Source organism: Mus caroli, unplaced genomic scaffold (genome assembly GCF_978045245.1).
Source record: "Mus caroli unplaced genomic scaffold, Mus_caroli_1 scaffold_5, whole genome shotgun sequence".
Lineage (NCBI taxonomy): Eukaryota > Metazoa > Chordata > Mammalia > Rodentia > Muridae > Mus > Mus caroli.
The window spans coordinates 5,402,250-5,422,658 of record NW_028227260.1 but is presented as its reverse complement, the minus strand read 5'-3'; the positions used below and the strand labels follow the sequence as shown (position 1 = coordinate 5,422,658).

At 43.2% G+C, this 20,409-nt stretch overlaps 1 protein-coding gene across 2 annotated transcripts; it reads right to left on the bottom strand.

Moving 5' to 3' along the window:
* Positions 1-2,511: 2,511 nt before the first annotated feature.
* Tceanc (transcription elongation factor A N-terminal and central domain containing) lies at positions 2,512-13,065 on the bottom strand. Of its 2 annotated transcripts, XM_021154141.3 has the most exons (5): positions 12,912-13,065; positions 11,569-11,669; positions 10,391-10,428; positions 8,389-8,515; positions 2,512-6,106 (listed from the first exon to the last, which is right to left on the bottom strand). In XM_021154141.3, exon 5 carries the CDS (start codon positions 6,096-6,098, stop codon positions 5,019-5,021), a length of 1,080 nt encoding a protein of 359 aa, XP_021009800.1. In that variant the 5' UTR covers positions 6,099-6,106; positions 8,389-8,515; positions 10,391-10,428; positions 11,569-11,669; positions 12,912-13,065; the 3' UTR covers positions 2,512-5,018. The 2 variants fall into 2 exon arrangements, with proteins under 2 accessions (XP_021009800.1, XP_029329252.1); XM_029473392.2 differs by lacking the exon at positions 10,391-10,428.
* Between the last annotated feature and the right edge of the window lie 7,344 nt (positions 13,066-20,409).

The following is a 20,409-nucleotide window of genomic DNA, read 5'->3' as shown; positions in this document are numbered from 1 at the left end:
ATGCCTATAATCCTAGCACTAAGGAAAGTGGAAACAGGAGGATTATGAGTTCAAGGTCATCTTGCGTTTTGGCTACATAGTAAGTGGTGAGTTCAAACCGAGCCTGATCTACCTGAGATGCTATCTGAAAAACTGGTAACTACCTGGAACTGATTTTCATATTCATGTTTCATTTTCATTTTTTCCCAAGATAGGGTTTCTCTGTGTAGCCCTGGCTGTCCTAGAACTTGCTCTGTAGACAAAGCTGGCCTCCAACTCAAGAGATCCACTTGCCTCTGTTCCAAATGCTGGGATTAAAAGCATATGCCACCATTGCCTAGCTCAGCTCATTTTGAATTTTAAAGAAAGCAAGAATATACATCCACAAAAAAATCATATCAGAACTTTGAGGCCAGCCTCAGCTACCTTGTGTGCATATGTTCACATCTTAATTTTTAAGTCTTTTTATTTTAAAATATATTTCTAGCCGGGCGTGGTGGCGCACGCCTTTAATCCCAGCACTCGGGAGGCAGAGGCAGGCGGATTTCTGAGTTCGAGGCCAGCCTGGTCTACAAAGTGAGTGCCAGGACAGCCAAGGCTACACAGAGAAACCCTGTCTCGAAAAACCAAATATATATATATATTTTTTTTTTTTCTAAATATCAGATGACCACATGATATCACAAAAAGGACTCAAGAAGGATCCTGTGTATCAGAAGTTAGCACCTGGCAAAGCAAACTGTGCAATCCTTCCAACAGAAACTTTGTGACAGCATGTAATAATTTGGCAACCCAACTTAAAATATGTCCTTGGTTCACACATCTGACTGTGGCACTCTTCTAAAAGTAAGAAGTTACTTCTTACAATGTAGGTGCTTACAATAACTACTTCTGAAAGAGAGAAAATTATTTTGGCAAAATATTTTGCATTTATTGGGTGTTACAAAAAAACCTAACAACAACAACAACAACAAAGCAATCTGGCCTAAAAGAGGAAGGCCCAGCCCAGCCAAGGCAATGGAGTACTGCCAGCCACAGGCTTCCTGCCTGGCACTTAGAAATGCTATCAGGGAATGAAAGAAGCCTCTCATCACAGGAACTAACCGGGGAAGAGACAGAGCCACGATTGTACTCAAGCCTTCATTTTAAAAAGTTGTACGAACAAAGGAGGAAACCTTCCCACATTCAGGTATTAAAATGGATTTTCCCACCCTATGCCGTTACCATGGAGACTGGGGAACAGGCTATATGTGTTTAGTGCTCACATTCTGCACTTTTATCTGATGATTGGCCACAGGGAGGAAATTTTGGATTGGGCATATTCTATGAAACAGACATTTGCAAAACTGCAAAGGGGTCCATTAACCATCAGGATGCAGCCAAAGTATATTTTTCCTTTTCTCTCGCTCTCTCTCTCTTTCTCTCTCTCTCTCTTTCGAGACAGGGTTTCTCTGTGTAGCCCTGGCTGTCCTGGAAGGAACTCACTTTGTAGACCAGACTGGCCTCAACCTCAGAAATCCGCCTGCCTCTGCCTCCTGAGTGCTGGGATTAAAGGCGTGTACCACCACTGCCTGGCTTATTTTTTTTCTATACTTCAATTTGACCATTGTTAATGGTCACTTATCTGGCGTTCCTGCATCCATCCTTATTTCTCTCATCACTCAACAAAGCAGCTACAATGGTCTTCCTAAAAGGCACTCAAAGCCCATGACTACAAATCACCTAAGTTCAATAATGTTTTTTAAACACAAATCACCCTAGACCCCCAAAGCCTCCAAGTCCTTATTGTGATCATGACCTGCAATGGACCTTAGGAACTCTGTGGAGTCCTTTACATCATGTCTCATTCACATCAGCTGTTCCTTATTAGCAGGCACCTTCCCGGAATCTTGGAGTCCTCAGAATTGCTCTTTGCTCCTATAAGGGCCATTTTAAATTAGAATCTGCCCCATAAGCAATTGTTAAAAACAAAAACAAAAAACCAAACCAAACCAAAACAAAACTCCTTTGGCTGGGCAGTGATGGCACACAGCTTTAATCCTAGCCCTTGGAAGGCAGAGCCAGAGAGATCTCTGAGTTTGAGGCTAGCCTGCCTGGTTTACAGAGTGAGTTCCAGGAAACCAGGGCTATATAGAGAAACCCTGCAACAACAACAACAACAACAACAACAACAACAACAGAAAGAAAGAAAGAAAGAAAGAAAGAAAGAAAGAAAGAAAGAAAGAAAGAAGACAGAGAGAAGGAAAGGGAGAGGGAGAGGAGAAACGATTCTCTCTCTTTTAGGGAATAAAAGAAAGAGTGAGGGGGAACTCTTCTTTCTCTTTTTAGAGGATAAGACACAGTGTAAAATCATTGTCTATATTTAGAAAATGTAACTGTCTCACTGACCAAAAGAATGAAACCTACATCACCATTTCCCTCTCTTGTTACAAAACTAACTGACAGAGCTTATGGGAAATAAGGAAGATCTCATACAATTAAAAAATAATGGAGAATAAGAGATTTTTCCATTTCAAATACTTTTATTTTTGGTAAATGTAGCTTACAAAATCTCAATATAAAAAAGCAATACATAGTTACATAGAAAATCCAAACATCAAACTGATTTAAACAAACAAATGAAACAAGGTTTTTATATGCTGTGTGTGCTGCTCTTGCACAACCACTGTCTAGGTTTTAAGATCATTCCAAGTCACATGAAACCACATTTTGTGAAACTTTTGAGTTTTTGATGACTCTGTAAGTCACTCTTTAAAGGACTAACACATTGCATCATGGTGAACAACCCTGGAGTGCCATATGGAGAAAATATAACAAAATATAATTCAGACTTGACAGCTTCAAGTTGATTTCTTCAAAAAATCTAAAACAGAAATGTTTGCTAGTTTTATGCAACCATTGGGGAACTGTCATATGGAGGTAAAAATATAAAGAAAAGCCTATAGATCCCAATGAAGGAATACTGGGGAGTTAGGGGATAATAACTAGTGAAAATATGAGTTTATATGGAACTAAGAAAAAACCTCTTTGATATGATAAAATCAATGGATGGTGGCTTACACTGCCAATCATAGCACTCTGGAGGTTAAGGCCAGCCAGTGTGAGTTTGAACCCAGCTTAGGCTACAGTGAAGCTAGTCTTATAAAAATAGAAACTCTTCACATATTGTTGTCAAACAACAAAAGAGAAAATGTATATCTAATCACCTGATTAACTGTAAAAGGAGCACATATATGCAAGGTTTTGTGTTATGTATAAAATTGTTTTACATGGTTAAAAAAAAAAAGTCAAAACCCAGAAAGACAATCATTTTATTACTTTTAAGGAAAAAAATTAGTCATGGTCACATAAAAAGGCTTGTGAATAAGCATACAAATCTGTAAACACTGTTTACAAAGAACTAGGAGAAGTGATTTTCTCTTTAGTTAGTATGTAAGTAAATGTTGAGGTTGAAGGAGTGACTTCCTCTAACAACTAGTGCCATTTTCACATGAGCAGAATTTGAATTTCAAACCCAACACACATGCCTCTGAAGGTATAGAGATTCCTAACATTAAGGAACTATATATCATACTTTTTGCAGTGCTCAAAAAAAAAAAATACACAGGGCATTCAACTAAGGAAGCAGGCTTGGAGCCAAATTCTAACCTATACTGCAACTTTTCACCAGTCAAAAGAAAATGAGAAAATTAAGGACAAAAGAATAAAACTCCAGTCACATAAGCTTAGAGGTTCCAAACACTATTTGCTTAGCACCTATTTCCAAGAGTATACTTCTTACAAAGTCAAAATTAAGTCATCCTCAGACTGAGTATTTTTGATTTTGGCAGTGTTTCTCTATCTAACCCAGGCTGCCCTCAACTATGGGATTCTGCCTTAGCATTCCCAATGCTAGGATTACAGGCTTGAAACATGATTCCCTTTTAACAGGTTTGAGACAGGAACTTTGCAAGTCAAACTGGCCTGAACTCACATAAATCCCCTGCCTCATTCTCCCTAGTATTTGGACTACAGGCATGTGCCCTCACACCTGCTTGAGAAGTAAGCTGGAAAACCTGGGATCAGTGTGAAGCAGACTACATACAGCTGTGTAAGCTGGGCAAGTGGGCTGCTTTCCTCATCTGTAAACTCTCCAGAATAACATTAATTTCTTCAGAACTCTGGAAAGGCTCAAATGAGAGACTATTTACAGGCAGTTCCTAACTCTAACTACAACTTAACATGAACCAACAAATGACCAGAGCAGTGATGGTCCAGGCCATAGGTTCATACTGAATTGTACTAGACTTGGCCCTTGGCACCAGTACATTTCAATGTTCTCCAGAAAATTCTAATATATAGTCATTCCTGAGAACTTCAGGCCTAATGCTATGTATGTCAGTGATTCTCAAAATACCCCAGAGGATAACCTGGGCACTCTGTTAAAATGCACATCAGGACTTAAGGAGCATCCGGCAAGAGTCTTCATCTCTAATATGCTCTCAGGCAGTGTGGAGCTACAGTGCCACTCTGAGTAAAGCACTAAGTGGCCACAAAGTAGTGTGATAGCTTTCTATGGCCTACACTCTGGCAAATAACTCTCTTTCCTTAGTCTTAGGGCTATAGTAAGAACAGTATATAAAACCAGGCGTACCTGTAATGCAAGCACTCATGAGACTGGGCCACCTTTGGCTATATAATGACATCTTTCATGAACCAAAATCCCAAAGGCAAAAATAAGATTAAGATTTTGTTAAAAACAAACAAACAAACAAAACAACAACAACAACAACAACAAAAAAAAAAAACGAGCACAAGCCGGGCAGTAGTGGCGCACACCTTTAATCCCAGCACTTGGGAGGCAGAAGCAGGTGGATTTCTGACTTCGAGGCCAGCCTGGTCTCCAGGACAGCCAGGGCTACAAAGAGAAACCCTGTCTCGAAGGAAAAAAAGAAAAAAGAAAAGAAAAGAAAAGAAAACTAAAAAAAAAAAAAAAAAACAAGCACAAAAGGTTAGGTTATACATATAAAACATATGCCCTTGAAAGGATTATTTACAAATCACAAGCACACCCAGTTGTTATGGTACCACTGCTCCCCACATTCATTACAAATGACATAGGTCATTTGTTCATCTGGGTTTGAATTCTGCACCCAACTTGGAAGGAAAAGTGTTCCTCTAGCAATCACAGTGACCTTGCAGTTGTATTTATCACAGCGCCTACACTTAATTTTATTTGTCCATGTGCCATCAACTGATTGGGGAAGGCAGTGTTCCTGAATGCTGGATTCTGTGTAGGAAGCTCTCAGTTGCTTGAGTTCCTGGCTTGCCATGTCCAAGACAGTCATTTCAGCAAACTCCCTTGCAGACATGGTTCCAGAGAGGAGGTTTTGTTGTAAATGAAAATTTCTGGGGTTTTTCAAATTGGCAACTTTGCTTCGAATACTAGTTTTATATTTTTTGATATTGTTTGAATGAAGGGTAAAAATGTGCTCTTCAATTTCTCTTGCTAAGTTCTGCCATATGTGAACTTCTGTGTGATCTGTGCAAGAACTAGCTAATGCTGTGGAAAGAAGTTCTACGCACTTAGTTCTCACAGACACTAAAGTACCTTGAAACACACCTGAGCTCTTGCGAGTGCATTCAGAGTCATCACCCTTCAAATATTCTTCATTAATTTCCATTTGAGCAGTGCTACTTTCAGACCCAATTGCTGCAGCAGGTTTTGCAGCATCTTGGGGTAACAGCCTAGAGAGAGAACTGCAGAGACCCATTATCTCACTATGGCTAGAGCCTGAGGTTTCATCCTGGCTTACATCCTGAGAAACTGCTACACTTTCTTCTTTATTAACATTTGTATGGAGTACTTTAGGGCTTTGCCTTGGTTTGAAGTGTGCACTCTTATAGAAACCTCTCCACTTGGCCAGCAGACACTTGGCCTTCTTCTTTAAAGCCACTGATGGGCAGTTTTTGAGGACTCTGTAAACAGCTCTGACTACATCTGTCTCCTGCAGATGCTCCTTAGACACATAAATCATTTCTAGCTCAGTAAGCTGTTTACCAATATCCTCAAAATACCTTTTAGACACCAGTTGCTCAATCAAGGAAGCCCTGGCAATGATTTGGTTCTTGTCAGACATTTTCACAGCTGCAAAGCAAAAGAGAAAAAGGTGGTTCAATGTTTTAAGCTGGCCTTTACTACTTGCAGCTCCTGGATAGTAAACTACAACTTCTGTCAGTTGTCCATGTGATGTTTTCTTAAGGAGTAATATAAACAGGTGTGGCAAATTAGATACTGCAGTGACATGAACTACTCAACTTTCAATATTTTGATTCTCAATAACAGAAGGAAAATGGCTCTGCAAAGTTTAAGCAGAATATTCAGAGACTTTCTACAATATCCACTATAACTTTCCCACAATAATACAAATCAGTATTTTTCTAGATTAAGATTCTTCAGGAACCTAGCATGGTGGTGTATATCTGCAATCCCAGTACTTTGTGGGTGAAGACAGAAAGAACAGGAGTTTAACACCATCTTTAGATATAGAGAAAAGCTGAGGCGAGTCTGGAATGCATGAGACCTTGACTCATCTTGGTTGGAATGTGATGATCATCTTGGGTATAAAATCATGCTCACATAAGCAGCCATAAGACAATGCTAAGCAAACACTGGGCTATTTTCTCCTCATAATCAGCTATGAGACTAAGATACTTAATACCTTTATAATATTTGTAGTGGTGCTTTTTTTAAATATAAAAAAGGAAACAAAAGAGGGATGCTAATGTCTGAATCAATGTAAAGAAATAGGCATTTCAGGTTGGGAAGCAGGTCTAATGAACCCTGAAATTCAACAGGACTCAATGTGCTGACATTTGACTGTTGGAAAAACAAGGTCACATCCGGATGCTCCACTTATTCTTTATTTGGAAATACTGCTAGATTTACTGAAAAGTTGTGGAAAACAATAACCAGTAATCCCTTTTTGCAAATTCATGTGCCACATACCACATATATATATTTTTTAAAATTCTCCTATTGTAGGGTCTGTTTTGTAATTTTATGTGTATGGATAAGTTTTGCCTGCCTATATGCACTGCATGTATGTATGTGCACCACATACATGCCTCGTACCTGTGGAAGCCAGAAGAAAGTATCAGATCTCCCTGGAACTGGAGCTATAACATGGGTTTTCCTTGCAGATAGAGGTTGGCTATATTAACTCGTGTGTGTGTGTGTGTGTGTGTGTGTGTGTTTCTCCTGCTTAAAGTCCTTCAGACAGTTCTCTCCACCCACGGGAATGGAGCCTGTGAGTGGATTCCATAAACAGCACCTCATGCTGGCTCTCTGCCTTGACCACTCTCAACCACAGACAAGCATAGCTCCATTTCACAGCTGTGCCTTTGCTCCAACAGCTCCCTAAACCTGGCTTCCTGCTATCACCACAGGTGGTTCTTATCATGGCTGTGTAGTAGAATCATCCAGGGACGTCAACAAAAACTAAATCAAGCAATGCCAGAGCCTCATCCCAGATAGAGTGAACTGGAGCCTTTGAGGGTAGGACTTGGACATTGGTTCAGTTCTCCAGCCAACTGTGATTTAAGTCACACCCAGAAACTGACCCCTCCACCCACCTGACCAATAGGTTGCCATTAGTACCAAAAAGAGCGCCAGTCCTGCTGATGGACTAGATACACAGAACCTCTCTACCTTCAGACTTTGTTACATAAGTCCTATTACATAAGAAACTATTAGAAATACTTTTGTATACAATTCAAATGAAAACCTCTACAACTGTGATTGTAATGCAGTAAATGTTGTGATATAAACAATTCGAGATAGTCTGTAATATTTCTCTCTTAACAGTGGGAGGCAATGAATGTTTGCTGAGCAAGTGATGGTGCTATTTCTCCTCAGGTTACCTCAAGTTGCACAGTAAGCCTGGGATATGAATTTCATAAAGCAACTGAGAAACTCTGGGAAAAACATCAAGTAACTACAGTGTTTTCATGTTTACCGTATGTGATGGTTTGTATATCCTTGGGCCAGGGAGTGGCACCATTTGGAGGTGTGGCCTTGTTAAAATAGGTGTGACCTGGTTGGAGTAGGTATGTCAGTGTGGATGTTGGCTTAATACTCTCACCCTAGGTCAGCCTTCCACTAGCAGCCTTTGGACGAAGACAGAACTCTCAGCTCTACCTGCACCATGCCTGCCTGGACACTGCCATGCTCCATCATGCCTTGATGATAATGGACTGAACCTCTGAACCTGTAAGCCAGCCCCAATTAAATGTTGTTTTTTATAAGACTTGCCTCGGTCATGGTGTCTGTTCACAGCAGTAAAACCCTAAGATACCTTATTTAAAAACATCTTTGTCTATATTTCTCACAAAATAATAATAATACTTATTTTGTTCCCTGGCACATACCTGACAAGCACCTTAGGAGATACTCTCTTCTGTTACGCAATGTCCAAGATGCTTTCTCTTTTTTTAGTTTGTGAGGTTCTTGTCACTCTACAGCAACTTGCTTGTACTCACTGTATCCTGGAAAGTCCTGGAAAACAAAATCCACCTCAATTCTAGTTCTTTTTTTAGTCATTCAGAACTCTTCTACCATAAAAATAGAACAATGATAGCGAGAAGAGGGTGGGGGAGAGAGTAACGGAATACATGTGACATGAAAGCAGAAGGGGGCATTACCTGGAGCAAGGAAAGGAATCCCTCAGAGGGGAAGGAAACACAGAGATGACAGTGGGTACGGGAGATAAATGAGAATAAAGCATAATGCTATCTACAAACAAAGCCTATGATGCTGAGCTGAGTAGGGATGACCCATGGTGAACCAGTGCCTCACACCTGTAATCCCAGCACTTGGGAGGCAGAGGCAGGTGGATCTCTGTGAATTTGAGGCCAGCCTGGTCTACAGATCGAGTTCCAGCACAGCCAGGGCTACAGAGTTCTAGAAACCTTGTCTCAAACCCCCCCCCAAAAAAAAAAACAAAACCCCTTAGTATTTATTCTGTATGCTAACAAAAATTTTAAAAATCCTAGATCACAAAACCCCAAGGTGTCCATTGTGGGCTAATCTAGTAGGTCTGAGCAGTCTTTTGGATATGGATGTTCAAGAAACTATAGTTCCAGCCAGGCAGTGGTGGCACACACCTTTAATCCCAGCACTGGGGAGGCAGAGGCAGGTGGATTTCTGAATTCGAGGACAGCCTGGTCTACAAAGTGAGTTCCAGGACAGCCAGGGCTACACAGAGAAACCCTGTCTCACAAAAAAAAAAAAAAAAGAAAGAAAGGAAGAAAAGAAACGAAAAGGAAAGTATAGTTCCCAGAAATGAGGGAATACTAGACAAGTTGGTGAAGTTTACTGATCATCCTGTGCCTCTACTTCTTCATCTTCAAAATTCGTGACTCTCATGAAAGGAGTTACAGAGACAAAGTTTGGAGCTAAGACGAAAGGATGGACTATCCAGAAACTACCCCACCTGGGGATCCATCCCATAATCAGCCACCAAACCCAGACACTATTGCGTATGCCAGCAAGATTTTGCTGACAGGACCCTGATATAGCTGTCTCCTGAGAGGCTATTCCAGTGCCTGGCAAATACAGAAGTGGATGCTCACAGTCATCTATAAGATGGAACACAGGGCCCCCAATGGAGAAGCTAGAGAAAGCATCCAAGGAGCTGAAGGGGTCTGCAACCCTATAGGTGGAACAACAATATGAACAAACCAATATCCCCAGAGCTCATATCTCTAGCTGTATATGTAGCAGAAGATGGCCTAGTCAGCCATCATTGGGAAGAGAGGCCCCTTGGTATTGCAAACTTTATATGCCCCAGTACAAGGGAATGCCAGGGCCAAGAAGCAAGAGTGGGTAGGTAGGGGAGCAGGGCGAAGGGAGGGTATAGGGAACTTTCGGGATAGCATTTGAAATGTATATAAAGAAAATATCTAATAAAAAATAAAAACAAAACAAAACAAAACAAAATGGGTGACTCTGCCATCCTGGATTAATATGTGAATCAAGAGATAGTTTTAATGAATCACTCAGTCTTTATAAGTGACTGACAATTATGTGAATTTATAATACAAATTTTTTAAAAATTGCCAGGGGCTGGCAAAATGGCTCAGTGGGTAAAGGTTCTTGCCATCAAAGCCTGACACCATGAGATCAATCCCTAGAAGGTAATAGAGTAAGAGAACTGACAAGTTGTCCTCTGACTTCGACATGCACATTCACGCACCACAAATATATTAACTGTAAATTAAAAATGAATAAATTTTGCTAAGTATACTGACACATATATCCTAGCACTCAGGAGGCTAAGGCAGGAGGTTTGTCAAGTCCAGACAACATGGGCTTTATAGTGAGACTTTGTCGAAAAAAAAAAAATTAAAAAAGATTTAATATCTACCATACCAGCTATTTTTCCAGGATAGGAGGCCAGCAAATACTTTCTGTAAAAGGACAGATAGGTAATACTTTACACTTCTGGTGCAGGGACTACTTAACTCTATTACTTTTGCAGCAGAACAAACAGATAGCAAATACTGAATGGGGCTGGAGTGATGGTTAAGCAGCTGTGTACTGCTATCGTAGAGGAGCCAGGTTCAGTTTCCAGCACCTACATTGTGGGGCACTGGGCTATGCACAGACAGCCTGGTTTCCAGTTGAGGCTAGATGTTGAACCCTGGGACCCAGTGGTGGTAATCCCCACCTACATGGGATGGAAGGCGTTCCCTCATATCTCCTGGACCCTGGCTCCTGTTGAAGTTACTTCCCCATCAGCCCCCACAGGAGAAGCATGGCTAGTAGTCATGTAGACAATGTCCCAAGCTTCTGACCTTCAGGCTAAACTCCTCCCAGTTACCTAGCAACAGTAAAGATTACAGCAAACCATAAGAGGAGCTGTTTGGCCCCACCTCGCTCTCTTGCTCTTACTCCCCTTACTCTTCTCTCCTCTCTTTCTCCCTCTTATTCTCTAGCCTTTCTTCTCTCTCTCTACCTTCTCTCTTTCTCCCTGCCTTTCTATAATAAAGCTCTAAAACCATAGACTGTCTCTGTTTATCAAGGCCCCCTACACTTATTCTCATCTGCGTGGGAACCTCTCTTCCTTCAGCCCTTGCTCCCATAACCCCGGGGCTACAGGGTGTTGTCCTGGGGAACCCTGGTTTCGGGGGCTGCCCCTTGTCCCCCCCCCCCCGTCAAGTGGGGTCAGTGGCATAAATGCCCACCCGGGCTGAGTGGAAAGCTTCTGGCAGCCTTACCGCGTCTGCCTGCCCAGAGCATAGGAGGATCTCCGGCCAGGCTCGGGCTATCCTCCCTCCCCTCTCCTTCCCCTACACCCCCTTTAGTTCCCACCCTATACTGGGTAGCTCACAAGTGCTTATAACCCAGCTTTAGGAAAACCTGATGCCTTTGGCCTCCCGTAGGACTGGCACTCACATGCATATACCCACACATCTATATACAATAAAACCTAATAAGGCAGGCTGGAACTGGGAAGATGGCTCAGGTGGTAAACTGCTTGCTGTGCAATGAGGACCTGAGTCTTGATCCCCAGTATCTACATAAAAAGCCAGGCTTATGGTGCACACCTGTAATTCCAGCAACAGGAAGGGAGAGACAGGTCAGTCTTTGGAGTTCACTGGCCAGGCAGTCTAGCTGAACTGGTGAGCTTCAGGTTCAGTGACAGACCCTGTCTCAAAAAAAGGGGGGAGGACAGTAATTAAGGAAGACATCTAAGTTGATTAGCACAAATTATTTTTTAAAGTGTGTGTGTGTGTGTGTGTTGAGGGTGGGGTTCTGAAGATGAGGCTCAGTTCGTGGAGCACTTACCTAGCATGCACAGGGCACTGAGTTTGCACCCCCCCTCACTCCTACCCCCCTCTACGCACACCTCATAAAGCCAGTGTGGTCAGAAAGAGGCCAGCCAGGGCTACAAGAGACCGTATTTCAAAAGAGAAAGTGGGCAGTCTGTGTTTGGCCACAGGGTACTGTTTGAAAGCACCCTTTGTAGAGCAATGCTATCTCACATAAAGAGTTCAAGCCACAAAGATATTTTTAAAATGTGTGATAGTATGTTAAAATTTGATGGAATTAATTCTAATTTTACTTAGCCAAAATATTTTTCCTTTAAAATGCAGTGGTAGGGTTCATACCCAGGGGCCTTGGGCAGATAGATTAAAGTATGTGCTCTACTACTGAGCTACACCTAAGCTGCGCCCCAATACTGTCCTTTCAAAATCTGATAAAAAGGTATTTTAATTCCTTTTTGTGTTAATTCTCAAAAACAGAAGTCCGCTGTGCTAACACACTCCAGTCCAGACCAGACACATTTCATGGCAGTTGTAGTTCACCAGTGTGTGTGTACAATGTGTGTGCACATACAAAACCTTTTACCGGGACAGCAAGAGTCGGCCCTACAATGTGTTGCCTGAATGCACGCAGATGCCTGGGAATACGCAATTATAGGCAGGGCATACACACATCTGCACTAAAATCATCCAAACGTGAAGAAAAAGGACAGGAAAGTTTACTGTGAAATTTTCCAGAGGCTTAGGGAACAGACCAGCAGTCTTTAAATCTCTCTCAACATCCAGGAGGGGAAAAAAAGAGAAAATTTCTAGCTTCAGGCTAAACTTATCGGTCGAGCTTCAAGGCCCTGGCTCAGAATGGAATGGACGGGCCATGGGGGGTTGGGGGGGTAGGACACGAGACGCTGGCGGGGCATTGTTTTTAGGCAGCCACGTTAGGATCCCGGGGGAAGGGACAGGGAGAGGAACCGGCCCGCCCAGAGAGATTCCGGTGGGTGGGGTTGACTACTAAACAAAGCCTGCAGAAATCCACCCCGGGGGACGGCCTTGAGGCTGTACACCCATGGCGGCGCGCCTTCCGGCCCGCTCCAATGACAGCACCTAAAGGGAGAAGGGAATTCAACCTTCGAGCAGCCTGGGCACGGGGAGCGCCAGAGCGCCCCTGCGAGCCGGGATTGCCTTCCACCGGACCCGGGAGTTAGCCCTTCCGCGGGGGCCGAGCTAACGGAAATGGCGGAACGCCGCCATCCGAGATGCTCGGTCACTGCCCTAGCAGCCGCAGCACCGCCCGCCCAGAAGCGCAGACGCCGCCCTCCAGTGGGCGGTGCCGCCGCCTCCCGGAGGGAACTTCCGTTTCTTGGGGCCGGACGACAGAGCCTGCACCAGTCCTAAGGTTCCGGCGAGCCGACGTGGGCGTGGGATTGGACGCTAAGGTGCTTTGGACATGGCGCTTGCGCAGAGCGGCCGCGGGGCTCGCAGAGTGGTCCCTTGAGAGAGGAGCTAAGGCCCGAAGTGAAACTAACCCGGCTGGTTGCTGCGTTTCAGTGGCAACGTTTGTTGATGCGCTTACTCTTTTTAGTTTCCGTCAAACCAGTAAAACAGATGGGACAAAAATAAAAACAGGCTGGCTGCGGTGATGGACCCCAGTAGGCAAAGGCTGAAGACTAAAGAACGGAGACAGGAGGATCCTGAGTTCGAGGACAGCCTAGGGCAAAACTTTAAACAGGCTGGACCCGATACTCGCCTTCCTAAATAAATAAAAATAAACAAATGTAAAACCCTCCATAAGAACAATCAAATAAAATATAAATGGCTAACAGTGATGGTCTGTAATAATAAATGGTTGGTTTTTTTTAAAAAAATCAATATAAAAATGGCTAAACCTGGTGGCATATAATACTAGCGCTCCAGAGGCAGAGATGGGAGAAGCTCCCTAAGTTTCTGACCAGCTAGGGTTACATAGTAAGACTCTCAACTAACCAGGCAGCAAAAAGGCAAGCCATAATTACTGCCATGCTTAACAGTAATTAGTCCAACAAGCATATAACATGCATCACAAGAATGAAAGGAAGTAGTAACCATTCAGTAATTAGTTACAAGAAACCTGAATGTATGTGTGAACATGGTCTGCCTTCAAGGATTAAAACCACAGTGATAATTGAACTAGAAAATGTGGCAGTCTCCTTTGACCTCCAATGCCAAAACAATTCAGGAAAAGATTTAAGGAAGCAACCCCTCCAGTGTTGTGTACTGGATCTGATCACAGCAGGGATACAGCAGGGTGATATGGTCATGAATGTAAGAGATTTTACCTCAGCAGAGGGAGGGCAAGGAACTCACACTGATCAGGATAAGGGATGCCTGATTATTTTTATGTTTTGAACGGTTAGTATTAGGGTATGATTACAAAGCAATCTTGGTTTGGGTTTGGTTTGGTTTAAATACAAGATTCTCACACTGTAGTCTAGCCTGGTCTACAACTGAAGAAGTATAGCAAAATTTGAGGCTTTTGGGCTCAGGCTTGGGAGTGTAGCCTTTGTGGCTTAGTGCTCCAGGTGCTGGTCATAAAACAGATAGCGACATTCCTCCACCCACCTGCTTCCTGGGTTCAATTCAAAGAAAGTCACCCTGACCATTACTGGAACCTGCAATGCAAATGTGCTATGGTTAGGGGCTCTTAGATTGTTAGGGGCTCTTAGAAACTGTCTTAAGAGATAACCTGACACTTGTGACTTTGCACTTCCTCGTGACTCTTAACTGGTATTTTTGGTATTTTCCAACAATGCCCTCCCCACCTCCTTGAGTTGTGGTTTCTTCCTTTAAATACCCCCTTACTCAGCTACTCGGGGCGCCATGGTCCTCTACCCCTGCGTGGTGTATGACCATGGGCCCTAGAGCGCTCTCAAATAAAAATCCTCTTGCAGTTGCAGCAAGATCGTTTCTTGTGGGTGATTTTGGGGTGTCGCCTCTCCTGAGTCAGAACGTGGGGGAGTCCTCACGTTGTGGGTCTTTCACAACTATGTAGTCCAGGCTGTCCTCAAACTATGATAATTTTCTTGTTCTCCAAGTGCTGATACTATGGGTGTGTATCACTAGGCCCAGTCTAGAAGTTTTGTTTTTGCTACGGTTTATCACTCTCTGAAAGTAGCACCATTTGGTGTTGAAGTTCTCAGAAATAATTGCTTTACAAAACTGCAAGGTCTTGCTTGTCAACTTGACACACGTGGGAAGAAGGAGTCTCAATTGAAAAATTGTACACATCTGTGTGGCATTTTTCTCTATTTCTAATTAAGGTAGGCGGGCTCAGCCCTCTGTGGGAAGGCAGTATTATCCTTAGTACTTAGGCCTGGGCTGTATACAAAAGGGTAGCTGATGTGTACTTGGGAGCAAGCCAGTAAGCAGCATTCCTCCATGGTTCCTGCTTCCAGTTCCTGCCCAGTTCCTTCAATTATGGACTGTAACCTGAAATAAATCTTTTCCTCCCTGAGTTGTATTTGACCACTGTGTTTATCCCAGCAGCAGAAACCAAACTAGGCTCTAACCCAATAGGATTTTGGCTGCAGAACTGACAGTGTAGGGTTGTAGGTGTAAGTGGGTGGTACAGAATGAAGAACTGGAGCAGATGCTGAGGGTGATTGGATAGTGAGAATGAGAAGCTCTGAGTAAATTGAAGTATCAGGACTCTGCTACAGCTGGCCTCTAAAGATGTGCGCCCAGAAGGCCTAGAAGACCGTTCAGGAGCCCGGCTTGAGTTACAAAGTGTGGTCTCTCTTCCCCCACCCTGGAACCTGCTTGCTCAAGGGTGGAGCTTCCTGCTCATTCGTCCTGCCACGCCCACTGCTGGACCCTGCTGCTTTGCTGCTTGGAGGCACACACGTGTTCGTCCTACTACTGGATCCCGAGTTACTTGGCGGGAAGTCGGGTTCCCTCCCCCTTCCTTTATAACTGAGTGTCTGAAAAAAGTAAAATTGAGCTTTGATCAGAATGTTGTCTTAGCTACATTTCTTTCTCTCGCGCCTAGCCCCTCTTCTCTTCCAGGTTTCCAAAATGCCTTTCCAGGCTAGAACCCAGGCTGTGATCTGCTGGCCGGACACAACAACAAAGAATCTTTGCTTGTTACAAAAAAAAAAAAAAAAAACCAATAATTTTTGATAGCTTACTTTTAGTAGAATTCATTTGAGCAAAGACTGATATTTGTGAATTAGGCAGTGCTGCCCAGAACCAGAGAAGAAAAACCGAGAGGATTCTCAAGGCAATATTGGTTGCATGGAAAGAAAGCACAATCATGAAGAAATGGCTTGGCTAGATGCTGCTCCAAATGGGGCTCTGGGTACACAGCCTGCTCACTTGGAATACTGTGATTGGCTAAGACTTAGCTGTTATACTTGCCCATTGGAGTTGTACTTTCTTTACATCCAAGATTAGGCTGCAGTTCACTGTGTATAACTCCAAGTATACTGGCAGTCAGTAGTCTCCTATTTAATGTCATATGCCTTAGTGGTCTTTCTTTCTTTCTTTCTTTCTTTCGGATCCTCTGTTACTTTTAGGTTCATTTTCTGAGTTACTGTGGCCACCTTCAGGAATATGTAAATAACAATATACAGCACTCAGCTGGGTGGAGAGTGCTCACTTAGGGTGTGCTAGGCCTTGAGTTCAGTCCTGACTCCTGGGAGCATAGGGGAGCATGGTGGGGGGTAAATGAAGGGCTTCGAAACATCATTGTCCTTAAGCAGTCACCTAGTGGGACTAAATCCTTGGTGAGATTTGTAATGCACAATTCTTGAAATATATAATATTTTTCACAACGATCGTAGCAAGGGATTGGAGAGCTGGCTCGGTGTTAAGGGCACTTGTTGCTCTTTCCGAGGATTTGGGCTTTGACTCTCAGCATCCATAGGGTGGCTCACAACTGTGTGAAACTCAGGGATTGATGTCCCCTTCTACCCTCTGTTGGCCCTAGGCATGTCCATGGTATACATCCATGCATACATGCAGGCAAGATACTCATATAGATAAAATAAATAAACAAGAAAGTCTATAAAAGCAAATAACTTTCCCTGAATGAATTAGTCTAAATAGTAAAAGCTATTTGAAAAGCTGCCTACCCTACTGTACAGAGGAGAATTAGAAAAAAAAAAAATTAGTCAAAATTCTGAAAAAAAGAAAACCAGATATGACCCAGACACCAGAGGGTGTGAAGGAAAAAAGAATATCTAAAAACTCTACAACACAGTATATCACCTAAGAGGCAAGTTATAGTTACCCGGTGTAGACCTGCCTTCGTCGCTGCACTGGGCATCTACAGCTATTTTTGTTTAGATAAGATTTAAAAGTCAGTTCCTCAGCTACACTGCCTCAATGCCAAGTTATCGGCTACTGTGGAAAATGGGTACTGGATTATATGGCACAGGTAGACAACATGTCAGTTACTGCAGAAAGTTCTGTGGAACTGTCCCGGCTCAGCACATCTGGAATGACTCCATAACTGAGCTGGAAATAGACAGCAGGAAAACTGCTGAGAATTTTATTGGTTGGGGCAATATTCCACTGACTGTCAATTAAAGTACTGAGTTCTATGATGAGTTAAACATAGGCTTTGGGTCTCGTCTCTGGTGCTCTTATTTGAAGATTTGTTTACTTTCCTAGTTGATGTGTCTCAGTGTTTTGCCTGACTGATCATCTGTATATCGCGTGAGTACCTGGTACCCCACAAGAGAGCATCAGATAGATGCTCTATAGCGGGAGTTACAGATGGCTGGGAATTGAAACTGGATCCCGTGCAAAAGCAGCAAGTGCTCTGAAGCAGTGAGCCATCTCTCCAGCCCTGGGCTCTTTGTTTTCAAAGGCACCTTTCAGCTGTTTCAGTACTCCGAGATCAAGTGCTCTTGGATCAATGTCATTTAGTGTAGTGCAAACTACTTTTCAATCCTAATTAGGTCTCTGAGTAGCAACATGGATTTCCTGAGCTCAGATAGACAGCCCCTTTCCTGTAAATTCCCAAGAAACCGAAGGCCAAAATCCTTCCAAGGGCCTCTCCAGAGGCTTACTTAGGAAAAAGCTGCAGATGTTGTCCATGGAATGAAGTCAGAGCAATTGCATCTCTTCTGGGGTTCTAAGGTGCTGACTGACATTCATTTCCTGTTAAACATCAGGACCAGACTTTGGGTTTAGCTGGGGATGTTCATAAAGCTCGGAGATTATAATGGATTTTTTTTTTTTAAAGAGAGCTGTTCCCTTCAAGTTTCAAGAGTTTCAGAACAGCAGGAAACATAAAAACACAAAGATTGTAGAAGCAAAAATTCTAGGTTTAGCTTCTGCAACAGATACCTCAGCCATACACAGTCAAAGGACACAGAAACAGTGCATCTTCCGGGAGAAGGAAGTTATTGTCTGCACAGATCAGATCGTGGCTGGCTGGAGGGCCAGGGACTGAAAACAGTGTCTGTCGGGAAGAGGGAGTTGAAGCCTTCTCCAAGCTCAGGAGGGCATCTGGATCTCTGGCTACATTTTAAAAATATATATCATTTAAAGTGTAAAGATAACATTTACTTATTATTGTGTATCTGTGTATGTAGGTCAGAGAACAAATTGTGAGAATCAGTTCTCTATACCATGTGGGTTCCAGGGATCAAACTCAGACTGTCAGGGTTGGAGGGGTGTGTGTGTGTGTGTGTGTGTGTGTGTGTGTGTGTGTTTATATAGCATAGGTTAAAGACTTTTCACTTTTTTTTTTTTTGAAACAAGATTTCTCTGTGTAGCCCTGGCTGTTCTGGAACTCCCTCTGTAGACCAGGCTGGCCTCAAATTCAAAGATCTGACTGCTTCTGACTCCTGAGTGCTGAGATTAATGGCGGAGGCCACAACACCTGGCTAAAGCTTTTCACTTTCAGAAATTGTACTAAGTGCTAACTTCATTGTTACAAAACCTTAATTTTGGAGACAAGCTCTCCCTCTGTAGCCCAGGATGGCCTTGGACACACAGTGAACCCCCTGCCTCAAGCTGCTGAGTGCTGTGGTTCTGGGCGTGCACCCCCAGTCCTGGTTTGGTTTAGCCTTTGACATTTAATTATCATAGAGTCATGATTTTAGTTCAATGTCTTTTGTTGACAAGGGAGTGCACTAAGTGGATACTGCTGAAAATTATATCTTGGAAAAAAATGTCTTCTGGAAGGAAGATTTGCTCTCAAGTGCTTCCTGTTTGTTCATTCTACTACCACAGGGTAAGTTCTAGCTGACGTCCATCTCCAGAACTTAGTGCTATCTGCTTGAACCTTATTCAAAGCAGGCTTACTGTGCTGGAAGATGAGTCAGTAGGTAAAGTGCTTTTTGTACAAGTGTGAAGACCTTAGTTCCAGTTGCCAGCACCTACAGAGAAGCTAGGTGTAATGCTATATGCATCTGTAACCTCCTTGCTGGAGGCAACGAGACAGCCTAGCTGAAGCAGTGAGCTCCAGGACTGGGGAGAGCTCTTGGCTCAAAAAGTAAGATGGAGGAGCTGGAGAGATGGGTTTCATAATGAAAAGCACTTGTTCTTTCATAGAACCCAAGTTTAGTTCTCAGCACCCACCTGGTGGTTCCCAACTGGCTATAATTTCAGTTACAGGGGATTTGACATGCTTTTCTGACCTCCCCTGCATGCATGTATACACACACACACACACACACACATACACCACACACGCACAGGCACACACACACCACAGACTTATAGTGCTGGTTTATATAAGTTTGGTTCACTCAATTTTATGTTTATGGAAGTTGCCTCTGGCAGGCTTTCATTCTGTGTAGTCTTGGTTTGTATACAGCAAACATAATATATGTATTTTGATATTGGTGGTCATTTGAATTGTTTTCATTTTGCTTTTGAGTCAGGGTCTCTCTTCATAGCCCTGACTGTCCTGGAACTCACTATGTATTGATGGCTGGCCTTGAACTCACGGAGATCTGTCTGCCTCCCAAGTGCTGGGATCAAAGGCATGAGTCACCACACCTGGCCTTGGTTTGGGTTTTGGTTTTGGACAGTCATGAAATAAACTACTGTGGATATTCTCATCCACTTCTGTTGGTGAATATGTACCCCGTTCTTGAGTACATACTCAGGAGTGTAATTGTTAGGAAATAGGACAAGCATTTGGTTTTGGCAACACTGCCAAATATTTTCCCCAAATGCTTGCTATAACTGACACTTCTATCAGCAAAGTGTGGGAGTTCTCGTATTCTCTCGGACACTTAGATGATCAGTTCTTGTAATTTTAGAGATTTCCAGGATGATCTACTTAGGTGAGTGGTCCTCAAGCCCACTTTAGGATCACCTGGTGTTGTGGTTTGCACGAGAATTGTCCCTGGTGGGCTCTTGGATTTCAGTACTTGGTCCTCAGTGAGTGGGTGCTGTTTGCACGAGAATTGTCCCTGGTGGGCTCTTGGATTTCAGTACTTGGTCCTCAGTTAGTGGGTGCTGTTTTGGGGAGGTCAGATTGTACAGAATGTGAGCCTTGCCAAAGGAAGTACGTCACTTCCTCTGTTCTCTGGGGAGAGGGTTTGGAAACTTTATAATCCCTACTCTACTTCCAGTTGGCACTCTCTACTTCCCATGAGTGGTCTAGATGTGATCTCTCAGCTTCCT

Excerpts from the sequence above, each read along its gene's own strand:
- Tceanc (XM_021154141.3), bottom strand. The coding sequence starts at position 6,098 with ATGTCTGACAAGAACCAAATCATTGCCAGGGCTTCCTTGATTGAGCAA.